Source organism: Mustela erminea, chromosome X, assembly GCF_009829155.1.
Source record: "Mustela erminea isolate mMusErm1 chromosome X, mMusErm1.Pri, whole genome shotgun sequence".
NCBI lineage: Eukaryota > Metazoa > Chordata > Mammalia > Carnivora > Mustelidae > Mustela > Mustela erminea.
Window position 1 is genome coordinate 129,299,841 of NC_045635.1, and position 25,885 is coordinate 129,325,725.

Sequence of the window (25,885 nt, forward strand, 5' to 3'; positions counted from 1 at the left end):
ACGTACTGTGTGTACAGACAAGCACTGACGATCACCCTGAAATCAGCACCCCGCCCCCCGTCCACGCGCAGCATCTCCCTGAGGTTTGTTATCACCTGCACGGCACCCTGACCCATACTGCTTTCCCCGTGGTGTCGTGCCTGTCCTGAGAAACTCACACTTGCAAGACGAATAAATAAACGCCATATCATTTCTGCGACTTACAAAGAGACTTCTCGGCTCTGAGAAACACATGCACCCATGCACTATTACCTTCTCACACGTGGACTCCGGCTACCGCCAGCGCTCACGCCTCTCCGAACCCACGGCCCCCAGACCACCACCGCAGTCCACGACTTCCCTCCTGCTTTCCAAACCTCACAGACCTGTAGCTCGCTAGCCAAACCTAATTCGCATCTAGAAACCTCCACTCAAAGGAGAACGGTAAATATCTTTTAAATTTTTTTTAGCTCTCCTACCTTTTCAAACAGGAGACCCGCATATGCGCCACAGCCCACCCCCTAACTACTCAGTATCTTTGCACACCCTGTGCGCAAAATAAACTTACTGAAGGAACAACCGCTGCTCCCACCAAAACAACGCGCTGTCCCTCCTCCCAACTGAGAAGCTCTCCTTGAAACAGGAAACCAAAAGTGCCCTTGGTCAGTGCAGCCATCTCTGGGAAACAGTCATTGCTCTTCTAGTTCCGACATCACCCCACCTCAATATCCTGCAGCCTAAAGGAAAACACTAGAAAGCTAACCTCTGCCAGCATTTATTTCATATGCATAAAATATAAACAGAAAATTGAAAAACTTTGATTGTAACACACAGTGACTACAATCCTTAGTTCTGTAACTGCTTTACGATCTTCTTCCGTCTACTGCCCGCCCTGTCCTCCCTTTGTTCTCCAGCCAAGAACTCAGGTGCTCAGAATTCATTACTGCGTGAGTACACGAACCTCTGTCCCCACCTGGTGTGAATCCTCAGTGGCCCTGCCTAGCATGGCTGCAAGGGGACGGGCCCCAGAGGACTGTAGCTGTGCAGATTGCTCGCTCACCAGTTCAAGGTACTTCCCTGATCCTCTAAGACATATCCTCCACCTTTCAGCACATTTTCCCCCAACCCGTGCAATAACACAGTCGTCAACACGCCAACCCTCCCAGCAGGCCAGGTGCTGCAAGGCAATGAGATCCAAGTAGAACTAGTGCAGTCCCTCACAACAAGCACACTGCTGTGTGTCGTTTGTGTTTTACGATTTTTCCCTCCCCCATCCCTCCCTTCCTTCTTTCCTTCCTGAAAATTCTATCCCCAGGGCACCTGGGTGGCTCAGTCAGTTAAGCATCTACCTTCAGCTCAGGTCACCATCTCCAGGTCCTGGGATCAAGCCCCAAGTCCCTGCTCAGAGGGGAGTCTGTTTCTCCCTCGACCTCTGCCCCTCCCCCCACTCATGTGCTCACGCACTCTCTCAAATAAATTTTTATAAAGTAAACTCTACCCCCAGCAGGGGACTCAAACTCACGACCTCAAGATCAAGAGTCAAATGCTCTACTGACTGAGCCAGCCAGGTACTTCTGTCTTTGACTGATTTTATTAGGTGAGATCCTACAAAAGTGGGTCAAGTGCAGTAAGTCTGTGGGCAGAAGCAAACACTGGCGAAGTGCGGCTTACAGTAAGTGCCTGTTCAAGTGGGGCAAATTGCTACCCCTTTGAGATGGATGTAATCTCATTCTGCCACCATGTAGCTGGCTGGTCACCCCAGCAGTGCTGCCTGATTGGTGGCTGTCACTCCTGTGGGCAAGTTGAGTCCATAGCAGTGGCAGTGACCACACCAGCTGATGCCAGTCCCTGGGAGCCTCACGACTTGTGGCAGATTCCCTTAACCTTTTACCATTTGCTTCCCTCTGAGACTTTGACCCACATACCTAGTCACGAAGAACTCCCTGTGAGGTTATAGGGGTGAGTCAAAGGAAAGGAGGCCGTGCAGCAGTAGGGCCCAACAGAGACGGGAGCTGCTCACTCCGGCAACTTTCTTGTTTCTCCTATTAGGACCGGCCAGAGGCTCCGTGTCGCCTGCCGGTGTGTCAGGCTCTGCTCATCTTGGATCTACACGATTGTAAAGGTCAGGAACTACTGTTCCTGGAACATCCACGGAAACTCTCCTGACCCTTGGTACTGCTGAAAACACGCAGCCTCACAGATGACTTGTTGAATGTGTGGCTGTGCAGCAATTGTGCACTTTTTGTGTTTTTTAAGCAAACACTACCCCCAACCTGAGGCCCGAATCATGCCCCTGAGATCGAGTCGCGCTCTGCTGGAGCCAGCCAGTGCCCCAGGTGTGCAATAATTAGATGCGGTACACACTGCCAACAGAATCCAAGGACCTGCACCTGCCATGACGTCCCTTTCTGAGCGGGAGGCGGCACGAGGGGCAGCGACCCATTGAATACCCAACGTGGTCCCACCTGTCTCAAGATGTTTCTTGAAGGTCAGGCTTTTGAGTGTCCCCAGGCTTTATCTCCTGTCCTCTGGCATACATGTTTATTAATAAAATAACTACCTCTTGATCACCAGGTCCAGTAAGCATAAGGTCTTCAGTATAATGGACCAACATGATATTCCCCATAACCATGGCAAAAATCAAGTTCCATTCACCCCAGATTATGACACGGAGCCAGAGAGACATAGCCTGCAGCCAGACACTAAAGCTGTACTTCTGGTCCAGCCAGACAAAGGCGAGCTGCTTCCGATAGAGAAGAGAGCCTTTGTCAGGCAAATAGCCACTTGCCAGGTACCAGGGGCTGCGTTAATTTACTCCAGAAAAGCAACAGCATCTGGAACAGCAACTTCAATTCAAGTCACAACCTGATTAATTTTACAGTTACCCACTATTTATCTCCAGGCTAACCGTGTCAGTTAAATAAGGATGTGATATGGACAGTCATTCTGGCAGCTTCCAGGGGGCACCGCTCTCTCTTCCAGATGAATCCAAATTGCTTCTGCAGGGTTACTCCTCCTAAATTTCTAGGGAGAGATGACCTGTTTGTACTGCAACTTTTATTTCCCTTTCAGCAAGCACCTTCCTAGCTTCTCTGCCTTCCAGCCCAGGAGAGGAGACCCATTTGAATAACAAGTGGTTTTCAGCACCTGAATTCCCTAGACCAGGCTTCCCCGCTTATTATTATTTTAAAATAGGTTTGGCTTGGCCTTTCATTGAGTCCCATAAACCTTAGGACTAGAAGGATTTGCAAACATAAATATCTACTATTAAGAGTTTTATTTTAGGGGCGCCTGGGTGGCTCAGTTGGTGAAGCATCTGCCTTTGGCTCAGGTCATGATCCCAGGATCCTGGGATGGAACCCCACATCCGGCTCTGGCTCCCTGCTCATCAGGGAGCCTGCTTCTCCCTCTGTCTCTGATCCTCCTCCCCCTGCCTGTGCTCCCTCTCTCCCTATCAAATAAATAAATAAATGGGATCTTTAAAAATAAAATAAGGGGCACCTGGGTGGCTCAATGGGTTAAGCCTCTGTCTTCAGCTCCGGTCATGATCTCAGGGTCCTGGAATATAGGCCCACATCTGGCTCTTTGCTCAGCAGGGAACCTGCTTCACCCCCAACCCCCACCTGCTTGTGCTCTCTCTTTCTCTGTCAAATAAATAAATAAAATCTTTTTAAAAATTAAATAAATAAAATAGTATGAAATTATCATCACAAGTCCAAATCAAACATATGGGAACTCATTCTATGAGGACAGTGTTACTCTGATACCAAAACCAGAAAAAGGCAGTAAAACAAAAAAAGAAAAAAAAAAAACTACTGACCATTATGCCTCATGAATCTAGATGTACAAACCCTCAGCAAAATACTGGCAAGTAGAATTCACTTTTTTACGTAAAAAGATTATACACCATGACTAGGTGGGGTTTACTCCAGAGACGCAAGGCTCCTCCGATACATGAAAGTCGATCAGGGGCACCTGGCTGGCTCCCTTGGTGGAATGTGTGAATCTTGACCTCGGGGTATTGAGTTCAAGCCCCGTGTTGGGGGGCAGCAGCTACTTATACAAACAAAAGAAATCAATGCAATCCACCATGTTAACAATCTAAAGAAAAGTCATACACTTGTATTGATTGATGCAGAACAAGCATTTGACAAAACCCAGCACCAAGCCATGACAGACACTCTCAAAAAGCTAGGAATGGTAGGGGAGCTTCTGCAACTTGTTGAAGAACGCGCACAGAAGATGTACTGGTTAAAAACCAGGTGCTTTTCAAAACAACAACAACAACAACAACAAACAAACAAAAAACAAACAAAACAAAACCAGACACTTTTCTCTTAAGATTGGAAACAAGGCAAGAATATCTGCTCTCCCACGCTCCTGGATTGGAAGAACAAATACTGTGAAAATGTCTATGTTGCCTAAAGCAATCTATATGTTTAATGCAATCCCTATCAAAGTACCATCAATTTTTCTCAAAGAAATGGAACAAATAATCCTAAAATTTATATGGAACCAGAAAAACCTCAAATAGCCAGAGGATGGGTGCCTGGGTGGCTCAGTGGGTTAAAGCCTCGGCCTTCAGCTCAGGTCATGATCCCAGGGTCCTGGGATCGAGCCCCATGTTGGGCTTTCTGCTCAGCGGGGAACCTGCCTCCCCCCTCTCTCTGCCTGCCTTTCTGTCTACTTGTGATCTCTGTCTGTCAAATAAATAAATAAAATCTTTTAAAAAATAGCCAGAGGAATGTTGAAAAGGAAAGCCAAAGTTGGTGGCATCACATTTCCAGACTTCAAGCTCTATTACAAAGCTGTCATCATCAAGACAACATGGCACTGGCACAAAAACAGACTCAGAGATCAATGGAACAGAATAGAGCGCCCAGAAATAGACCCTCAACTCTATGGTCAACTAATCTTTGACAAAGCAGGAAAGAATGCCCAATGGAAAAAGAGAGTCTCTTCAACAAAGGGTGTTGGGAAAATTGGACAGCCACATGCAGAGAAATGAAACTGGACCATTTCCTTACACCACACACAAAAATAGACTCCAAATGGATGAAAGACCTCAATGTGAGACAGGAATCCATCAAAATCCTTGAGGAGAACACAGGCAGCAACCTCTTCGACCTCAGCCGCAGCAGCTTCTTCCTAGGAACAATGCCAAAGGCAAGGGAAGCAAGGGCAAAAATGAACTATTGGGATTTCATCAAGATCAAAAGCTTTTGCACAGCAAAGGAAACAGTTAACAAAATCAAAAGACAACTGACAGAATGGGAGAAGATATGTGCAAATGACATATCAGATAAAGGGCTTGTACCCAAAATCTATAAAGAACTTAGCAAACTCAACACCCAAAGAACAAATAATCCAATCAAGAAAGGGGCTGAAGACATGAACAGACATTTCAGCAAAGAAGACATCCAGATGGCCAACAGACACATGAAAAAGTGCTCAACATCACTCGGCATCAGGGAAATACAGATCAAAACCACAATGAGATACCATCTCACACCAGTCAGAATGGCTAAAATTAACCAGTCAGGAAATGACAGATGCTGGTGAGGATGCGGAGAAAGGGGAACCCTCCTACACTGTTGGTGGGAATGCAAGCTGGTGCAGCCACTCTGAAGAACAGCATGGAGGTTCCTCAAAAAGTTGAAAATAGAACTACCCTACGACCCAGCAATTGCACTATAGATATTTACCCTAAAGATACAAATGCCGTGATCCGTAGGGGCACCTGCACCCTAATGTTTATAGCAGCAATTTCCACAATAGCCAAACTATGGGAAGACCCTAGATGTCCATCAACAGATGAATGGATAAAGAAGATGTGGTCTATATACACAGTGGAATACTATGCAGCCATCAAAAGAAATGAAATCTTGCCATTTGTGATGATGTGGATGGAACTAGAGGGTATTATGCTGAGTAAAATAAGTCAAAGAAAGACAATTATCATATGATCTCCCTGACATGAGGAATTTGAAAGGCAAAGTCGGGGGGGCTTGGGGGATAAGAAAGGAAAAAATGAAATAAGATGGGATTGGGAGGGAGACAAACCATAAGAGACTCTTAATTTCACAAAACAAACTGAGGGCTGCTGGGGGGATAGGGGTAAGGAGATGGTGGCTGGGTTATGGACATTGGGGAGGACATGTGCTATGTGAGTGCTGTGAAGTGTGTAAGCCTGACAATTCACAGACCTGTACCCCTGGGGCAAATAATACATTATATGTTGATTTAAAAAAAGAATATCTGCTCTCACTCTTCTTATCCAACATAGTGTTGAAACTTCTAGAAACAAAAGGTACACAGATTGAGAAGGAAGAAATAAAACTGTCTCAATCTGCAGATGATATAATTGTCTTCATGGAAAATCCCAAGATATCTACAGAAAAAACTCCCATAATTAATAAGTGAGTTTTAAGGTTGCAGTGTACAAGATCAACACACAAATCTCTTTACATGAGTTTGAGGTTTATTATATAGTAGCTCTGTAATCAAGACTGTGTGCTCTTGGCAGAGAAGGAGACACACAGATCCACATAAATCTGCTCAACTGGTTTTTGACAAACGTACAAAAGCAATTCAATGGAGGAAGGATAGTCTTTTCAACAAACAGTGCTGGAGAAATTGGACATCCATCGGCAAGTTTAGTCAAAACCTCACACCTTATATAAAAATTAACTCACAATGAATCATGTATTTATATGTAAAACATAAAACTATAAAACTTTTAGAAGACAACATAGGAGAAAATATTCTTAGACTCAATCCATGAAAGAAAAAATTGATAAATGAGATTTCATCAAAATCAACACTTTTGTTAAGAGTATAAAAAGACAAGCTAAAGGGGCGCCTGGGTGGCTCAGTCGGTTAAGTGCCTGCCTTCCGCTCAGGTCATGATCCCTGGGGCTGCTGGGCTCCCTACTCAGTGGGGAGTCTGCTTCTCCCTCTTCCTCTGCCTCTCTCTCCTGCTCATGCTCCCTCCCTTTCTCTCTCTCTCAATAAATAAAATCTTTAGGGGGAAAAAAAAAGACAAGCTGCAGAGTGGAAGAAAATATTTACAAAGCACGTATCTGCCAAAGGACTCATACCAAGAATATGTAAAGAACCCTCAAAAGTCAATAATAAAAAAAACCCCAAACCACTCATAATCCAATCCAAAAATAGGTAAAAGATATGAAGAGACAATTCACTGAGGAGGCTCTCCAGACAGTGGCAAACGAGCCTATGGAAAGATGGTCAACATCATTAGCAGAATTGCCACGTTGGTTCCTGACCCATGGAATGAGGCAGTCATGGCAGAAGGGCCCACGTGGAAACCTCCAGGGCTTTGCCTTTCTACCAAAGTGTAAGTCAAAAGAAACAACGAATACTTAGGGGACAATGTCAGAAATTAGTTCAAGGACTGGAGAAACACAGGGATGGAAATTCACTGTTTAGCTTTGTGCAGCAGCTAGTTAAGTCTTCGTGAATGTGGCAGGTTTTTTTTTTTTTCAAGATTTTATCTATTTATTTGACAGAGAGGGAGATCACAAGTAGGCAAAGAGGTAGGCAGGGAGAGAGGGGGAAGCAGGCTCCCCGCCGAGCAGAGAGCTCGATGCAGGGCTCAGTCCCAGGACCCTGGGATCATGACCTGAGCCGAAAGCAGAGGCTTTAACTCACTGAGCCACCCAGGTGCCCCTATGAGTGTGGCAGTTTTAAACTAGGGCTCCAAAATTCTTTGACCCTCCTCTCATTGAGGTGGGGTTGATGCCTTCTCCCCTTGAACTTAGATAAGCTTGTGACTGCTTGAATCATACAACACAGCAGGAATGATTTGACGGGACTCCCAAGACCAAGTTACAAAAGGTTATTCTGACAGTTTTATGCCTTGTCTACTCCAACACCTGCTTTGGGAGACCTGAGCCACTGAGTCCAGAGTCTGACTGCTCTGAGGCTGCCATGCTATAAGGAAGTCCAGGCCACAGGGACGGACTCCTGTTCCCGTCCCAGGTCCACCCGGCCTTCCGGCTGACTTCTCACCATACCTGCACTCTGTCAGCATAGCAACGTGCTTAATGACACCAAGTTTTGGGATGGCTTGCTATTCTGCTGACATATTATGTCTTCTTCCTGCTCCCGAACGTCTGGGGCCTCAGCTGAGATGACTTAATGGCTGGGGGTGACCAGATGGCTGGAGGCTATAATCGCCTGGAAACCTCCTCTCTCACATGACTATTACCTGTGTTAGGGTGCCTGTTCTGGCTATTTTGCCCAAGTGGGGTCATATCATACTTGTCCCTCTACGCTTACTTCCTTTAGCATGTTTTCTTCTTTCTTTCTTTTTTTTTAATTTTTATTTATTTATTTGACAGAGAGAGAAAGAGATCACAAGTAGGCAGAGAGGCAGGCAGTGGGGGTGGGGGACAGGCTCCCTCCTGAGCAGAGAGTCTGATGTGGGGCTCGATCCCAGGCCCCTGAGACTGTGACCTGAGCCAAGGGCAGAGACTTAACCCACTGAGCCACCAGGCGCCCATCTTAAAAAAAAAAAAAAAAAAAAAAAGATGTTATTTATTTATTTGAGAGACAAAGAACAAGTAGGACAAGGGGCAGAGGGAGAAGCAGACTCCTCGCCGAGCAGAGGGCCCGATGTGGGGCTTGATCCCAGGACCTTGAGATTATGACCTGAGCCGAAGGTGGAGGCTCAACCCACTGAGCCACCCAGGCTCCCATTCTTTCTTTTCTATTTTAATCTTTTATTTTTAAGTAATCTCTACCCCCAATGTGGGGTTCCAACTCACAACCCTGAGATCAAGAGTCACATGCTCTATTGGCTGAGCCAGCCAAGTGCCCCCTAGGTTCATGCTTTCAAGGTTCATCCGTGTTGTAGGACATAAAAGCACTTCACTCCTTTTTTATGACTGAATAATATTCCGTCATATGGATAGACCACATTTTGTCTATCCTGTCATCTGTAGATGGACATTTGAGTTTCGTCAACCTTTAGGCTATTGTGAATAATGCTGCTATGAACATACTTGCACAAGCATCTGTTTAAACATCTGTTTCCAAGGCTCTTGGGTATATACACATGGGAATGGAATTGCTGAGTCACACAGCAACTCTGTGTTCAATGTTTTGAGGAACTGCGGACTGTTCACCCCAGCGGCTGCTCACGCCCGACTTCACGGCTCGTTTGGTCAAATAACACTCGGTTCACAACGTGCAGCTCAGGTCTAAGATCACAGTCATTCGCTTTCAACCAAGGACTAAAGAAAGTTGCTGCCTTCGCCTCCCGGCAGATTGATGCATGTGTAGGTCCTAGCTTTATTTTCTTTTTCAGTTTTAATCTTTATTAAACATGAAAACTAATGCCTTTCTTGGCCTGTTTGGGGATCAAACCCACAATATTGGTGTTGTCAGGTCGCATGCTACCCAACTGAGCTAACCAGCCACGTGGCCAGTCCTAGCTTTACTTTTATCCCAAATTCCAGAGGCCTGAACTGTGATTCTCTTACCAAGGCTTGGAAAAGGCTGTGTAACATCCTAGTGGGGGATGCCACCTCCAGAAAGTGGCCCACCAAGCACAGTGCTTCTTTCTCAGTGGCACTGGGCTTGAGGTCGGGCAATTTGGTTTGCACTTTGGGGAACCATCTCGATATGCCTCATGGAGGTGGCAGGCCCCTAAATTTTCCAAGGGCTTATCTCTCACCCTGTGATGAACTATTTTTTCAGGCCCAGTCGGCAGGATGCCATTCATGTAATGGACCAGCACAATGTCTTGGTGGACAGCCACATGATTGAGTTGGTCCCTGGGGACTTAATTACAATGATACACCAGAGAATTGAAGGGACAGTTCCAGGGGCTTCCTTTTGAGTTTTCTTTCCATAACTGTCCTCAGCCCTTGAGTCAAAATAATTCCCCTGTGGGAATTGTTTCAGTTGCGGATTGTTCCAATTATGCAGTGAGAGGGCACCCAGACTAAGTCTTCATTTCGGACCAGTGGACTACAGTGGCATTCTCTGTCCCCAGGGAAGGAAGGATGAAGGTTTGAAGCACATGCTAGTGTTATGTGTACCATGCCTTGTCTTCACTTGGTGGCTCTGAGCCTGTGGGCAGCTGGGTCCGGGGATTAGGTGAGGGGCCACATTTCCCACTGCGGCAATACAAAGCCGACTACCATTCACCGGACCTAGAGTTTCTCTTGGTGGGGTGTATAGATCATGGCCTACTATAGGTGGGTGGCTCAGTGGGTTAAGCCGCTGCCTTCAGCTCAGGTCATGATCTCAGGGTCCTGGGATCGAGTCCCGCATTGGGCTCTCTGCTTAGCAGGGAGCCTGCTTCCTCCTCTCTCTCTCTGCCTGCCTCTCTGCCTACTTGTGATCTCTCTCTGTCAAATAAATAAATAAAATCTTTAAAAAATATATTTTATTTATTTATTTGACAGAGAGAGAGAAAAAGAGAGAGCAAAAGCAGAGGGTGCAGCAGAGGCAGAGGGAGAAGCAGACTCCCCACTGAGCAGGAAGATGATGTGGGGGTTGATCCCAGGATCCTGGGATCATGACCTGAGCTGAGGGCAGACACTCAACCGACTGAGCCACCCAGGCACCCTGGGTGGCTTATTATTAATAGGACATCATGACCAATTAGCCACCACCAAAGATCCTTGGGGATAAACCATTCTGGTTCCAGCTGCCAGTCCTGTTGCCTGTCATGATACCCACCCTGTTCTATGTGATGTAGTGCCACTACTTGGCCTCTGTGGCTCCCGGATCCCTGTTTTCATGGCAACACCTCTTACCTCCTTTCCTAGATTAGTTTCCCAGCACCTTCACCAAAGAATTTCTCAATGTTTTGGTGAAAGGAGTGTCCTTTGAGCTCTCTCAGGGGATGCAGTTAAGGGTTAGCCAGTAGGCTGCACATGACAACTTCATTCCAACATCTCCATGTACCCAAGTCTTAGGATTGGAGACAATGAGGGATGTGAGGAGCCGGGGCACAAGGAGTACTGGCATTCTCTTGCTCAGGAACTAACAAGGTGATTTCATCCCAAGATCTCCAAGAAAGCCAGGATCAGCCTCACCAGACAGGGCGGGAGGAACTGCTTCTACTGGTAAGAGAAGCTCCATGGGGTTTCTGGGCTCAAGACAGACACAGTAAGCAAAAATACTTACTGAGCATCTTCTAGGAGCTGAATATATAGCAGTGAACAACACAGACAAACTTCTCCTGGTTCTGTAAGGCCAACATTCTAGTGAAGAGAGACACGAAACTAGATTCATTTCAGGCAGGGGGGAGAGGAGGTGCAAAAGACACTGGAAGGGGGAGTGAGCCCGGAGCGAGCCTGGAGTAGTCCTGCGCAGTCAAGAGGCCGTGTGCCAGGAGTGGAGTGAGTGAGGGTGGAAGGAGTGGCCTCAGAAACAGAATGGGAAGCAGCCATCACAGACACTTTGGCTTTTTTTAAAATAAGATTTTATTTATTTATCTGAGAAAGAGAGGGAGACAGAACAAGCAGGGGGAGTGGCAGAGGGAGAGGAAGGAACAGGCTCTCCTATGAGAAAGGAGCCTGATGTGGAGCTTGATTCCAGGATCCTGGGATCACAACCTGAGCTGAAGCCAGAAGCCTCACGGACTGAGCCCCCCAGTGTGCCCTCCCTTCTCTTCTAAGGTACTCGTCATTGGATTTGGGGTCCACCTGAGTAATGCAGCATGATCTCATCTTGAGATTCTTAACTTAGTTCTATCTACAAAGACTCTTTTTCCAAATAACGTGACATTTAGAGGGTGGGGGGTGGTCTTCATCCCACTAAAGATGGGAAGTCACTGGGCTTTGAGCAGAGGAGGGACATGGACTGATCTACAGTTTAAAGACACTTGCCAGCTGCTATGTTAAAAGAGTATAATTGGAAAATGTCGAAGCAGGGGGACCATAGGAGCCCACTGGAAAGATAGAGGAGATGATGGCAAAGCACTGAGAGGTTTCCTAGCAGACTGGATGCAGAATTTTGGAGAAAGATACAGCCCACAGCAGTATCATCAATGAATACCTTAAAAAGTTATTCAGTGAAATATTTACCAACGAAGCATTATAAAATAAGGGGGGAAGTAGTGAACTGCTCATGGATTGGCTGATTACAGGGACTTTGGATATCTATTAAAAAGTCAATTTACATCGTTATTATTATTACCTTGGCACACACCTAAGTAAATTCTCGAAGGAATAAAAAGTGCGGAAAAATCAATCATCAGCTGTTTTTTAAGCCACAGCAAAATAAAATCTTCATATGGCAGAGGAGAAATGGAAGAAAAGTAGCAACTCATCAGTAAAGGTAATCGGAAAAGATTTCATTTACAACCGCAATAAGGAATTAAATAAAGAGTTCGGCCAAATCCCCAGACGTTAGATTAAAAACCCCCACTTGAGAGACCGAAGAGTGAGACGAACACCAGGGATGGAAGGGATTTGAACCAGGATTTGCTACTTCCTGTCAGATAATGCAGCCATTAAGCGACCTGTGAGTATAGAGCACTTAACATGGAGCACCCCCCCATGGAATTCAAATCGAGGTGCGGTGTAATTGTATAAGACACAGTGGAAATTCTCCCTGTAATTATTTTTTATACTACCCCCCACACACAAACACAAATGTGGAATATTCCATTCATAAAGTGTATCGCTTATACGTTGAAATGATATTTTGGATTAATGGGTTAAACAAAGTTCGTTATTAAAATCAATTTCACCTTTTTTTTTTTTTTTGCCATGTGGCTGCTGGGAAATTTAAAAGTGCACAAGTGGCTCGCACTATATTCCTATTGGCTCTAGCTAGATGGGAATTGCAAGCAGCAAAGGGTTTTCAACCTCTCTGTGCCTCAACGTCTTCATTTTCCAATCAGGACCGAACCGATACCAACCTTAGAGGCTCGGCGAGAGGAAGCAGAGAGCTGCTGTTAACAGAGTGCTCGCGGAATAACCGGGTATCCAAGCCCCCATCAAACCCGGCGAAGGTCAGAAAACCACGGTCCGGGCTACGCCCACAGGATACAGGCCGCTGGGGCGGGCTGCGCATGCGTTTCCAACGCAGCCTAGGGCTGGGCGAGTTCCAAAGCGCACGCGCAGACGCGGAACCGCGGGGCGGGGTGGGGTGGGCGAGCCAGCCAATGGAATTGCGCAGGCGGCCCGCGCGCGCCTGGGGCTTTGCTCCCGGAGCCTGGCCCCGCCCCCCATCCCCGCGGCGCAGCACGCACCGGGCGTCGCACAGGTGGGCGGGTTTTAGTGGCGCGGCCCGAGGCCGCGGGAGTCTGTGCTCGCTCCCTCTGCGGTGGCCCACGCGGCTCGCACGCTGTACGGGGCAACATGGCGGACGCTGCAGGTAAGGGTGGTTTCCTCGTGGTTGGTCGGGCTAAGTACTAGCTCCACCGCCTCGGAGAGCTGAGGGTGGGAGGGTGGCGGTGTCGGGGGCCGAGGTGTCCGCTGCTCTGCCGCCAGGCGGGTCCCGAGGCTGTCGGGCCTCCTGCTGGCCTTGCTTGTTGGCCTTGGGTTTATAGTGAGGGCAAAGGATGGAGGGGTGCTCGCAGTGACGTGGTTCCGCAAGGCCCGGGCCTCCCGCCGAGGCACAGCCTCTTTAGAGCCCGGGTCGCCGCTGAAAGGCGTCGGCCGCCGCGGCGGCGATGCCGCCGTGACGGGAGACCTGGCGGTACCTGTACCGCCGCCAGCCTAGACTACGCGGTCAGCACCACGCGGAAGGGCGGTGGGAACAGGCGGAGAAGAATAAGGGCTGAGGGGCTCCGACATCCGCGTGGTTCCAAGTCAAAGGAAAGTTCTGTGGGCCACAGACCAGGTAGGGGGCAGTTCAGTGATCAGTTAGGGAACTTTGTGGCTCGTGGGCAGAACAGTTATGCGACAGGTTTAAGCCTGGCCGTGGCCACGTGGTGGACCCGAATGGAAGCCGACATGTGCGACTGCTTGTGGTCGGTTACCGAGCCGCGCAGCAACCTACGCGTTTGGTCTTACACACTTTATTTTCCCCATTAATTCTAGACAAAACGTCCATTCTCTGCTTGCTCTGATTTCATTCTCTATTTTAAGCTTTGTTACCCTTGTTTTTGGGAAAAACTCCCAAATCTCTTGTCTTTTTGTTTTAGTATTTATTTTGCCAAAGAAACATAAGAAGAAAAAGGAGCGGAAGTCATTACCAGAAGAAGATGTAGCAGTGAGTAGGAATATGTTATACTTTGCTTTAACTAAAGGAAAAGATTACTTAGATAATACATGACATGCAAGAAATGTTTTTAAAAGTTTCTAAGGAATGGGTTGGAGTTGGTAGTGGTTGTGTTGTAAGCCTCACAAACCCAGCCACCTAAATCTCTCCTGTGAAATAATAGTTTGCCAAGTAGTGTTGACCACACCAGCAGCTCTCCCTGAAATTCTTTTTTATCCCACCCACAAACCCACTGTCCCTCTTTAAGTAGCTGTCCCTGTTTCTTTTTACTTCTTTCTTGAGAGTGTGTGTGCACACGGGAAGAACTCAGAGGACAAGGGGGAGAGAGCATCTCAAGGAGGAGACTCCATACCCGTGATAACAGCCGGGACGCAGGTCTCCATCTCAGGACTCTGAGATCGTAACCTAAGTGGAAATCAAGACACTTAACTGATAGAGCCACCCAGGTGCTCCTAGCTGTCCCCATCTTGGTGGCAGTTCATTTTCCTTCTAAGATCCTGGTTCATTTCTTTTTCACTTGGAAATCCCAGTGAAGAGGCATAAAGACTACCTTGTTTTCTATTTAAGGGGCTTTGACTTAACGTGGTAGTAATGGAATTGTTCAGAATCAGATGGGATGTCTAACAGTGCGTTTCTGTCCTGTGTAAGGAGATACAGCATGCTGAAGAATTTCTTATCAAACCTGAGTCCAAGGTGGCTCAGTTGGACACATCTCAGTGGCCCCTGTTGCTGAAGGTATGTGGTTAGGATTATGTATCAGATCAAGACCTAGCTTTTACATTATTTAAGTATTAAGCACTTCATTAAGAGTGATTAGCACTACCATCTTTGACTTGGGAAATGCCAGATGTTACAGTCTAAAGCTGTTTTCTTCCAGGTGTCTGACAAGAAGGACCGAGTTTTGTTTCATTTTTCATTTACAATACACCCGGTGCTATAGTAAAAAAGTTAAAATGTCAGAACAGTGTCATACTGCCATAAAAGTGTATAAATAATTAGTTCTTGGTTTCTGTATTTAACTCCCACCATACAGACTTGAACCAGTCTGTGGGTCACACTTGCAGTAGGACTGCTTTAGTGCTCGAGGACATGGGCTTTGAAGCCACACCAATTTCAGTCAGGGAGTGTGTGAATTTGGGCCAGTTATTTAACCTCTGAAGCTGTTTGCTTATTGTGTCTTCTCTTAGGCTGAGGGTTGTAGGAGGTAATCCATGAAATGTGTTTAGCCAAAGTGCCTAGCATGCAACAGGTCCTCTAGAAATTGCTGACTGTTGTGTTGGGTTTTAGAGTGGCCCAGTAATGAGTTGAATTACAAGCTTCACGAGGAACTTAGTGGGCGCTGGGTATGAGGAGAGAAGGCTAGGGCACAAAAAGTTACTGAGACACATCTTGACCAAGTGTTAATAATAAACCAGTATATATGAAGTAAATGAATGAGATTTGCTTATATAATTCAACAGAGTTGAGTTTCTGCTTGGTCAGATAGGTCTGCCGATTACAGCTGCTTTTCTGTTGTAGGCTTTGGGGAGATGCTTGTGAACTGGGTAGGCCAAGGTCCCTACTGTCTTGGAATTTAAAATCTAGGGGTGGGAGATAGGTTTTAAAAATCGCTATTTATGTCAAGTACTATACTGAAGCTGAACGAGGCAACTGTCCCGTCTGCTGTCCGTCGGGCCTGAGAGGGGAGAGCGGAGAGGAGCGGCCCCGGGGGAGCAGGACCAGGATGGTTGCGTTTGCGAAACGTTGCCAGTCCTAATACCCCAAGAAATCTTTCTAGAGGAGTGATCAAATTTGTTTTAATTCTACTCACGTGGGTAATTTTTCCAGTATGTAAAGAGGCTTAACAGTCTGTCACACTAGAGAATGAAAATATAGCAGAATCTAGGTTCGTAAACTTGCAGGTTAACCATAACATGGCTGATATTGGTGCTGACTCATATACGTTAATGGTTTATTGAGTTTATTTTGTGTTGTATCATTGCTTTCCAGAACTTTGATAAGCTAAATGTAAGGACAGCACACTATACACCTCTTCCCTGTGGTTCAAATCCTCTCAAGAGGGAGATTGGGGACTATATCAGGTAAGTGTGTTGGGAGCATGTACTGCTCAGACTTCTTTTCTTTTCAAAATGACCTTTTCAGGGGCACCTGCCTGGCTCAGTTGGTAGAGCATGGGACTTGATCTTGGGGTCATGAATTTGAACCCACATTGGTCATAGAGTTTGCTTGAAAAAGTGACTTTTCACATCAGTTGTTCAAGGTGGTAGTGGCATTTTAGAATGGCCTAGAATTGGTGTAAATACATAACCTGTACCTGTGGCGAACTTGTACTCTTCAGATGCAGTTTTTATCAGAGGGCCGGAGATGACGGCACAGTGATATCTTTTCCATTTTAGGACAGGTTTCATTAATCTTGACAAGCCTTCCAACCCCTCTTCCCATGAGGTGGTAGCCTGGATTCGACGGATACTTCGGGTGGAGAAGACGGGACACAGTGGTACTCTGGACCCCAAGGTGACTGGCTGTTTAATCGTGTGCATAGAACGAGCCACTCGCTTGGTGAAGTCGCAACAGAGTGCAGGTATGTGGAAGAGGGTAAAAAGAGGTAGGTCCTTTACTGTTGGAAGGCTTTCTAGGTTTCCTTTCCTTCTACTTTTTGGCCCTTGGTAATGGTTTCTCCACTAGTTTAAAAACAAATTCTAAGCAGAGATGCTCTATCCCTGGCGAGATCCTAGTCCATCTGCCTTTCTTGGAGTTCCACGTACTGGCCATGTGCACATCAGGTTGACGGAGTCTGTCCCTGGGACTGAGACGGGACTATGTCTGAGTCCGGCTCTAGGGTTGTCGCTCGAGGCTCCTCAGACTCTTCACTGCTGCTTCTGCCGAAAGTGCCCTTCCTTCATTTTCATCAGGGGGAGCTCCTACATGACCTTGCAAGGCTTTGTTCTCAGCTGGCTCTGTGCTGCACATTGCAGCTGTCCCTGTCAGCACACTGGAAGCCGAAACTCCCAACAAGAAGAAGCATCTTCATTCCTTTCCCATGTCCAAACCATGAAATCTGTCTTGGTGGAAATTTGACAGAAAAAGGTCATCAAACTGCATGCTTTTTTTTGCTGCACAAGGTGGGACTGTGACCATTTAGAAATACAGAAAACTCAGTGGCCACACCTGACTACTCTTTTGTCATTTTTTAGGCAAAGAGTATGTGGGAATTGTCCGGCTACACAGTGCTATTGAAGGGGGGACTCAACTTTCTAGGGTAAGTTTGCCCGATTACGGGCAGCCTGGGTATCTGAGCCCGTGGACACCTGTGGCAGGTGGCTTTCCTGGCTGTCCTGTCTTGTGCCCTTTTCAGTGGGCTGCTCAGGCCAGCCTGGACGGGTACTATGCATTGACAGGGGCACTTCTGGACATGTCCCTTCTGAGAAGAGGGCTCCGATAAGCACGGAGTCATCCCTGTGTCGTTGAATAAAGAAGCAAAAAGGGAAAGGACATTTGAGGTCTTAAATGATTGAAAAGAACTTTCTCATTGGTGTCCTCAAACTGCCACAGTAGACTGTTTGCTCCTATGTAAGAGTCTATGCAGTGAGTCTTTGTTTTGGTTTGTGCTTATTCTCAGGCCCTAGAAACTCTGACAGGTGCCTTATTCCAGCGACCCCCACTGATTGCTGCAGTGAAGAGGCAGCTCCGCGTGCGGACCATATATGAGAGCAAGATGATCGAGTATGACCCCGAAAGAAGATTAGGTGGGTAATGGACCTGTGGGGAACTGAGTGGACATTGACCACGTGTGGACAGGACCGCATTCTTGGGAATGACATTTTCTGGTTAGGAGTAGATGCCCTTAGTATATGGTGTGGTCAGAGCCTGTTTTCTATGGCATGTAGTCTCGCTGCCTCGGAGAGTAGCTCTGTGCCTGTTAGCCAGTGATGTACTCACGTCTGTGTGTATGTGTGTGTGTCGTAGGTATCTTTTGGGTGAGTTGTGAGGCCGGCACCTATATTCGGACGCTGTGTGTGCACCTTGGCTTGTTACTGGGAGTTGGCGGTCAGATGCAGGAACTTCGGAGGGTTCGCTCTGGAGTCATGAGTGAAAAGGTACACCGTTACGGCGCTAGAAGTTTTAGAGCTCGTACTTAACACCTTCCGCCTTTGCTGCAATCCCGCCTGCCTCACAGCCTGGAAGAGGCAGTTTCCAAAGTGTTGAGTTCAGCTCAGGGCAGCTTCCCTGTTCTGTTAATTAAACTTTGGAACATTGAAACCTGGGCTGTGGGAGATGATTGGATAGAGAACATTGCTCTGTTCATTTGCTGCCTCTCAGCCTACAGAAGTGCCTGCTTAGATCTCAGTAAAGCGGTAGTTACAGAAGGGTAGAAGACAGTGAAGACCAGTGAGTCTGGACTAAATTCATTCAGGGTTTGGAAGTTTGGGCACGGTTGTACTATTACAGGGACAGTGACACTGAATAGTTTTCATACATGGCTGCTTTTCAGGACCACATGGTGACGATGCATGATGTGCTTGATGCCCAGTGGCTGTACGACAACCACAAGGATGACAGTTACCTGCGGCGAGTTGTTTACCCTTTGGAAAAGCTGTTGACTTCTCATAAAAGGCTGGTTATGAAAGACAGTGCAGTAAGTTCTGGGTTACAAGTTCACGTTTGCACAAAATGTGACTCCACAAGGATGAGATGCCGTCTGTTCTGAAATCCACATTCTGTGTAAAGAGGTGTGACATGACAGGAACTTAACTGTTTTCCATTGGGCTTTTTTTTTTTTTTTTGGTAAGTTGAGCTCTGGATTCTTTGTTAATAAGCATTTATAATTGTTTTTTACTAAATCAAAGCCACATATACTAATTAGAGTGGAAAATTTAATGCTGGACATAATTCCATATCAAAATAAGGCAGATTGTTTAAACATTTACTTTGAATTTTTCCAAAGTAAACTATCAGTGGTACATCAAATTTGCCTTCCTGTAACCTGCTAGTTCTATGTGTGCCTAAGAAACCTTGATATATTTTTAAGTTGTTGCCAGAAAAGAATTTTTTAATTGGGATTGAAAGTTAAGATGAGCATTTCAGAGATATTATAAGCTATGTCCTTAGGAATTTCAGTAAAGCTTTTTTCCCTTTAAATCTTAGTTTGAGGCTATAAAACCTAAACATCACTGAACTTAGCAAGCTTTTTTTTTTCTTAGCTCATTTACTAAATAACGTTGAAAGTAGTTCTTTTTAAGATTTTAAGTAATTTCTGTACCCAGCATGGGGCTCGAACTCACAGCTCTGAAATCAAGAGTTGCACGCTCCACCGAGTAAGCCAGCCAGGTGCCCCACAAGTAGTTTCTTAACAATGTAATTATATCAGGGACAAAGGATAGTTGAGTTGAAGGTGTTTGATGCATTTTTTTTTAAAGATTTTATTTATTTATTTGACAGAGAACACAAGTAGGCAGAGAGGCAGGCAGAGAGAGAGGAGGAAGCAGGCTCCCCGCTGAGCAGAGAGCCCGATGCGGGACTCGATCCCAGGACCCTGAGATCATGACCTGAGCCGAAGGCAGCGGCTTAACCCACTGAGCCACCCAGGCGCCCTTGATGCATTTTTTTGTACGTCTTGCTTTGTAATAGAAAAAATTTTATGGAAGTATAGTAAACTATGCCATTGTAATAGTGAAAAAAAATCTAATCACGTGAAACACGATATAAATGTGATAGAGCCTCCTTATGCTGGGGTCAGACTGGTGCCCTCTGGGTGAATTCAGGGGAGAGGTGAAATATGGTCAGGAAAAGAGATCCAGGTAAGTGAAGACCAGATGGCACAAGCCATTGAAGTCAGGGAGAAGGCGGCCTGAACTTGCATGTGATTGGTTCACCAGGCCTCAGTGATCTTGCTTGTTGATTATTTTGTAGGCCTTTTAGAGGCCAGATCTCCCCAAAAAGCAAAAAGATCTCCTGCTTCTGTTAGGGTTTTCCTCTTCAATAATTAAAAAAGAGAGAAGAGTAAATAAGGAAAACCAAGGCTGGGTTTTGGTTTAAAATGAAAATATCTTTAAGTGAAGTGGAGAAATGAGGAATAGGTATTTATTTTTTTATAAATATTACTTACTCATTTATTTAAGAAATGGTTTGAGGGAGAGCATGAGGTCGGGGGAGAGGGGGAAGCAGGCTCTCTGCTGAGGAGGGGGCGCAGCACAGGGCTCGATCCCAGAACCTCGGGATCATGACCTGAGCCAAAGACAGATGCTCAACCGACTGAGCCACCCAGGTGCCCCGAGGAGTAGGTATTTAAATTCCTCTTTTAACATTTCTGCATCCGTGTGTTTTGAGGCACCTCACCTGTGGCGTGCGGCTCCTGCGCACGCCAGATTGTGACCATGGCCGTCAGTGCCATTCGCTCCATTTTGCAGCCCCACCCGGAGGTGTTCTCTGTGTTGGTGAGGGCTGGGGTGGTGGGCAGGGGCTCGTGCTGCAGCTGGGGCTCTTATGTGCGGTGCCGTCTCTGCAGGTGAATGCCATCTGCTATGGGGCAAAAATCATGCTTCCAGGTGTTCTCCGATACGAGGATGGCATCGAAGTCAATCAGGAGATTGTGGTCATCACCACCAAAGGGGAGGCGATCTGCATGGGTAAGAGAAGTTGCCCTGGTTCTTTCTGTACCATCATAGCCAGGCTTACTAAGCAGGACCCAAAGTCCTGACTCCTTGGGTTCATCTAACCCTTGTGTTGTCTGGGACGTGGAGTGGGAGTCGAAGCACAGATGTGTTAGATGGGCAAAGAGATGAGGTCAGTGGGGCTTCCCTTGTCCCGGCTGGCTGCTGGAGGCCATGTGGCAGCAGCCTGGCTCCAGTGCGGAGAGGGAAAACCCTTAATGAAAGGAACAAGTGTCTGTGGTAATTGAGATGAAAAGTTCAGTCCGTTCCATGTCTGCTGGTAGCAGTTAACTTGTGAGCTTTTGGAGTGTCCTTTACAACTTCAAATGTTCCATTGCCCTGAAGGGGCTCTGCAGGCTGTTCCCTATGTGTGGCCTGAGCCCCAAGCTTGGTGAGTGTATCTTTAGGGTGTCTTACTAGAGGTATCCCCTCCTCTGGCTGCTTGCCACTGAGAAGGGACTTTCATGGTGTGCTTTCTTTCTGGTACAAATTAGGCACAGTAAATGGGTAGCTCTGATTTCCTTATTAAGAGGTCTCCTGAGGATCTAGGAAACGTTGATTTTTATGTGGTTAGTGTAAATATTTTTTTTAACTGACAATTTTAATGTGGTTTCAGAGCTTTTTTCCCATAGTGGTGGATTTTCTCCATATGAACATCCTCAGCAAAGGAAACCTCAAGGCAGTAGAGTTTCAAGTTTTAAATGTTTTTTTCTTTGTAAAGATTTTATTTATTTATTTGAAGAAGAGAGAGCACAAGCGGGGTGAGGGGCAGAGGGAGAAGCAGACTCCCCGCTGAACAGGGAGCCCGATGCGGGGCTCGATCCCGGGACTCCGGGATCATGACCTGAGCCGAAGGCAGACGCTTAACCGACTGAGCCACCCAGGTGCCCCTTAAATGTTTGGGTTTTTTTGGTTTTTTTGTTTTTGTTTTGTTTTGTTTTGTTTTGTTTTTTAAGATCTTATTTTGAGAGTGATCATGCAAAGACACATACAAGCAGGGAGAGGGGCAGAGGGGGAGAAAATCTTGAGCAGGCTCCACACTGACTGCGGAGCTCGACACAGGGCTCGATCTCATGACCTTGAGATCATGACTTGAGCTGAAATCAGGAGTTGGATACTTAACCGACTAAGCCACCCAGGTGCCCCAAAAATGGGGTTTTTAAAATTTATATAAAACAGTGGGATTAGGGTTCAGAGTATAGGAAGTTTCTCCCTTCCAAGTCATTCTTTAATCTCATTCCAACATCTGCAGCCATTGCACTGATGACCACAGCAGTGATCTCTACCTGTGACCATGGTATTGTAGCCAAGATCAAGAGAGTCATCATGGAGAGAGACACTTACCCTCGGAAGTGGGGTTTAGGTCCAAAGGTAAGTGGGATTGGGTGTGCGCCCTGCTGTGAGTAACTGCAGTTTTGCGTTGTTGAATACTCATGTGAGCAGTCCTTGGCTGTGTCCCTGCCACCACAACTTGCCTTGTACTGGGCTCTGGGGAGTGCTGGTGGGTAGGTGTGAGACCATCTCAGACCTTAGAGGTGTTAGTCTAATGGGGGAAGCGGATGGCTTTCGCTCATACTGCACGACCAAAGCCACACTGCAGGCTGACCAGCACCGGGAGGTGCCTGGCTCCTCGGGAGTGCAGAATGAGGGGCTCGACTTGGTTGGGGGTTCTGGGTAAGGGATCTTTGCCAGCCATGCCAGCCAGCATAAAGGACGTCTGTTGGTGAAGAAGGGCGGGAGGGTCTGGGGAAGCCAGAAGAGCATGTGCTGCAAAGGCCCTGTGGTGGGAGAATGGGCCGGAGGCAGGTGCCACCAAAGGGTGTTTCGGAGGCTGTCACTGATAAAACTAGGCTTTGTGACTTTCGACAAGTCCCATGTTTGCTCCTGTTGGAGAGAGTGAGTTGAGAGTGCTTTGCAGAGAAGTGTGAGGCCCAAGGGAGGGGCCTTCACCAAGCTGCCATAGTACCTGCTTCATGTGTCCCACCATTCTGACCTTGAAACCCTGACGGTCCACCAGGCAAGTCAGAAGAAGCTGATGATCAAGCAGGGTCTTCTGGATAAGCACGGCAAGCCCACAGACAGCACGCCTGCTACTTGGATGCAGGAGTATGTGGACTACAGGTGAGGGCAGGGTGCTTGGGAGCCCCGGGCAGGCAGAGACAGTGCACTTGCCCCCTGGATGCGGTATTGCATCCGCTCCAGGGGAGCAGGGGAGGCCGCAGAGCCCGGAGGGGTGGGTGCAGTACTGCTCGGTGCTTGCCTAGGGGAGCCGGGACAGGAGGTCATGGAGCCCAGGTGTGGGAGCGGGGCAGATGTAGTGTCGGAGGAGTGCGGCGACAGCGTGGTGCTGACGAGGCCTCAGGGGCTGGAGGGACTTCCTCTCGAGCGCCTGGGCCAGGTAGGGGCTCGGGCCTGCCCAGCAGACAGTTATCCCTTTCTAGTCTGGCTCATGGGACTCTAGAGGGAGTCAGTCTGCAACAGTAAGTGGTGAGTTCTTCCGTCTGTCGTCAGTATTTTGATGGTGGCTTCAGACTTGCCGGATATCACTGGTTGGGGACGCGGCAGGACCTTCCCAGTGGCTGCTCAGCACATCTCACCGCTTGGTGCCTGTCTTTCAGTGACTCTGCGAAGAGAGAGGTGGGGGCCAAGGGAGTTAAAGACCCACAGGAAGTTGCCGAAGTGGTAAAAGCCCCCCAGGTAGTTGCTGAAGCAGTAAAAACCCCAAAGGTAAGGAACGGGCTGCAAGCAGTAGGGAGTGCGCTCTGGGACATGATCCTGTCGGCATGTCTCAGTGGCTGTGCTCCCGTCACGGGTCATGGCTCAGTGCGGCAAGGCCGCCCCCGCCACTGTGCGACCTTGGCGTACTCCTCTGGACTGTGTGGGCTCCGGTTCCCGTTCCCTGTTGTGTCTGCTGGGGGCATGGGGGGCTCAGAAATCAGACTGGCCTCGGTTCCCAGCTCGTGGACGTGGTGCCACTGGCTCTTGGTGGAGGAAAGCGTTATTTTGGCCCCTCCTTGGGGCGGACTCGCTTGAAGCTGACTGCCCTAGATCGCATTAGCACAGCCTTAGAGAAGCTACCACCTCAGCTTCTCAGGGTCTGGGGGGCACCCCTGACATCAGAGTACAGAATGGGTGCGCCGAGGGGTCTGGAACAAGCTGCCTGGGAAGCACTCCCGGCATGCGCGGGGCCTGTGCGCATACCTTCGCAGGCGTGCTGTGGCCCTGGCTTCCCGGTCTCGGGAGGTGAGGCCGTGCTTGAATTCTCTGTGGTTCTCGGGGTTTGTCATTAGAAAGCTTCCTCCTGTAGTCAGGGGCTGTTCTGGTGGTCCCCGCCTTATTGAACGTTTCTCATCCATTTTTGCCCCAAATCTGACATTTGATCTCTCATGTCCACCTTAGCGGAAGCGAGAGAGTGAAAGCGATGAGACGTCCCCACAGCTGGTCAAGAAGGAGAAGAAGAAGAAGAAGGACAAAAAGGCCAAAGCCGCTCTAGAGAGTGCGGGCGGTCCGGGAGGCGGGGTACGTCCGCACCCGGTCAGGACCCTCCTGTCAGCGACGGTGCCCGTGCCCTTGGTGCCACCACTTCGTAGTAACCGCGCGCGCTTGCGGTGCTGCTGGTGACAAGGGCGAGTGTGTAAGAGCCCGCTGCGGTGTCACTGGGGAGCTCGGGACCTGGTGTTCTGTGCAAAGCTGGTTTTCTCTGGAATGTCCTCCCACATCCTGCGAAGGCTTATTGGGCTTTTGGGATGTTCCTGGTTTGCTTGTTAACAGGTACTGTGAGGTTTTCTCTTTTTCCCAGGACAGTGACGGTACCAAGAAGAAGAAGAAGAAGAAGAAGATCAAAGCGGAAGTGGTTTCTGAGTAGCGGATGGCACTGGAGTGCGGGGCCAGCTGGCAGGAGGAATTAAAGCCTTACTGGGAAAACAGAATTCCTTTCGTTCTTGAGGGAATGCACCACAGGCCCCAGGACGGGTGGAGCGTTCCGGCACGTTTTAGCTGCTCCCCGAGAACTCGGGTGACGTCACCTGGTGTGCTTGCCCCATCCTGTCCTGTTTTAAGGACGCAGGTGAAGGAATCAGCTTTGATGCCACCCCTTTCCCTGCTTGGGAGAGTTGGGGATCGTCTCCTTCAGATCTGGCACAGCCCAGAACTGTCGGCGGCTGCTGTCGATTGTTCTTTGAATGTGATAGCGCTCTCCTGCTTTGCACCATCCCCCAACCCATTTTTTAAAAGTTTTTAAGTGTTGCTCAGTGAAATGGTGTACAGCACGTAAAGGAATAGACCCGAACCACATTGTTCCCCCATGTCCTGTGAGGACAGCAGTCTGTTCTGGCCACATGCGGGCTATCTCTGGCTTAGTGGTCCTGTGTGTGCTCCTCCGGAGCCTGGGGGTCCGGCTTCACGCACCTGCCCGTTGGCCTGCTTGTGTTTGTGTCGGAAGCGGAAGAACCGTCCTTATTTCCTCCTCTAACTCTCCTTTACTTGCAAAGGATGCCATCACTCATTGCTGGGAGAAGGCTGTACTTTTTACTTATTAAAGTTTACTTGTTTTTAAGTATTTCTGTTGGGTTTTCTAATTGTTGGGGATGTCAAACTAGTAAAACAAAATTATAAACTATTTTGATTAAAAATCTAGGGAAGTTTGTTCTATTTGAAATTTGATGCTTTTCCTTTGGTTACTTTCTCTGGTTCTGTATCTCACAACATTGATCCTGGGGCCTTTTATCTGGCATGGGACCAAATACTCTGGAATCTTCATTAACGACACTGGCTAGATAATAGATAAAAAGGGGCATCACCCCCAATCCAGTGATCTCCCCGAACAGCCGTGGGGAGGGCGCTAGGAGTAACGTCAAGGGTCTGGCGGGAGGCGCCAGTGTGTGGGGGGAGGGATTCCAGGCCTAGGCCCGAGGCTAGGTTTCCCTCACCGGAAAGGTCAGGATGAAAGCCAGTGGCAAGTCAAAGCAGGAGGCTGTGTGTGCGCCTGTCTGGGCACTAGCATCAGGAGGGCACAGGTTTGTGTCTCGGCAGCCGGCTGCTGGGTG

The 25,885-nt window shown here is 47.9% G+C and overlaps 2 protein-coding genes and 2 non-coding genes across 5 annotated transcripts in view; 3 read left to right on the forward strand and 1 right to left on the reverse strand.

Annotated features, from left to right (window-relative positions):
- GAB3 (GRB2 associated binding protein 3) overlaps positions 1-13,021 on the reverse strand; it is a 78,203-nt gene extending 65,182 nt beyond the window's left edge. The window contains exon 1 of one of the 2 annotated variants that reach the window (XM_032330600.1): positions 12,884-13,021. The gene's annotated coding sequence lies outside the window, so the exon portion shown is untranslated. Of the gene's footprint in view, positions 1-458; positions 609-12,883 lie in introns of those variants that run through there. The other variant, XM_032330601.1, reaches the window with a different exon arrangement.
- A 94-nt stretch (positions 13,022-13,115) lies between these two features.
- On the forward strand, positions 13,116-25,313 carry DKC1 (dyskerin pseudouridine synthase 1). The gene is made up of 15 exons (XM_032329999.1): positions 13,116-13,341; positions 14,114-14,181; positions 14,839-14,925; positions 16,180-16,271; positions 16,587-16,771; positions 17,385-17,449; positions 17,810-17,936; positions 18,157-18,287; positions 18,683-18,826; positions 20,696-20,816; positions 22,093-22,211; positions 22,858-22,961; positions 23,459-23,567; positions 24,240-24,359; positions 24,640-25,313. The coding sequence occupies exons 1-15, from the start codon at positions 13,326-13,328 to the stop codon at positions 24,703-24,705; spliced, it is 1,554 nt and encodes a 517-aa protein (XP_032185890.1). The 5' UTR covers positions 13,116-13,325; the 3' UTR covers positions 24,706-25,313.
- LOC116583833 lies at positions 18,383-18,519 on the forward strand. Its single transcript, XR_004282930.1, has one exon. It is a non-coding gene; the product is annotated as a small nucleolar RNA SNORA36 family (small nucleolar RNA).
- On the forward strand, positions 23,258-23,386 carry LOC116583835. Its single transcript, XR_004282932.1, has one exon. It is a non-coding gene; the product is annotated as a small nucleolar RNA SNORA56 (small nucleolar RNA).
- Positions 25,314-25,885: the final 572 nt, after the last annotated feature.

Coding starts and splice junctions, on each gene's coding strand:
- DKC1 (XM_032329999.1), top strand. Junction 18,288..18,682: donor CTGGAGTCATGAGTGAAAAG/GTACACCGTTAC, acceptor GCTGCTTTTCAG/GACCACATGGTGACGATGCA. Junction 20,817..22,092: donor AGGGGAGGCGATCTGCATGG/GTAAGAGAAGTT, acceptor CAACATCTGCAG/CCATTGCACTGATGACCACA.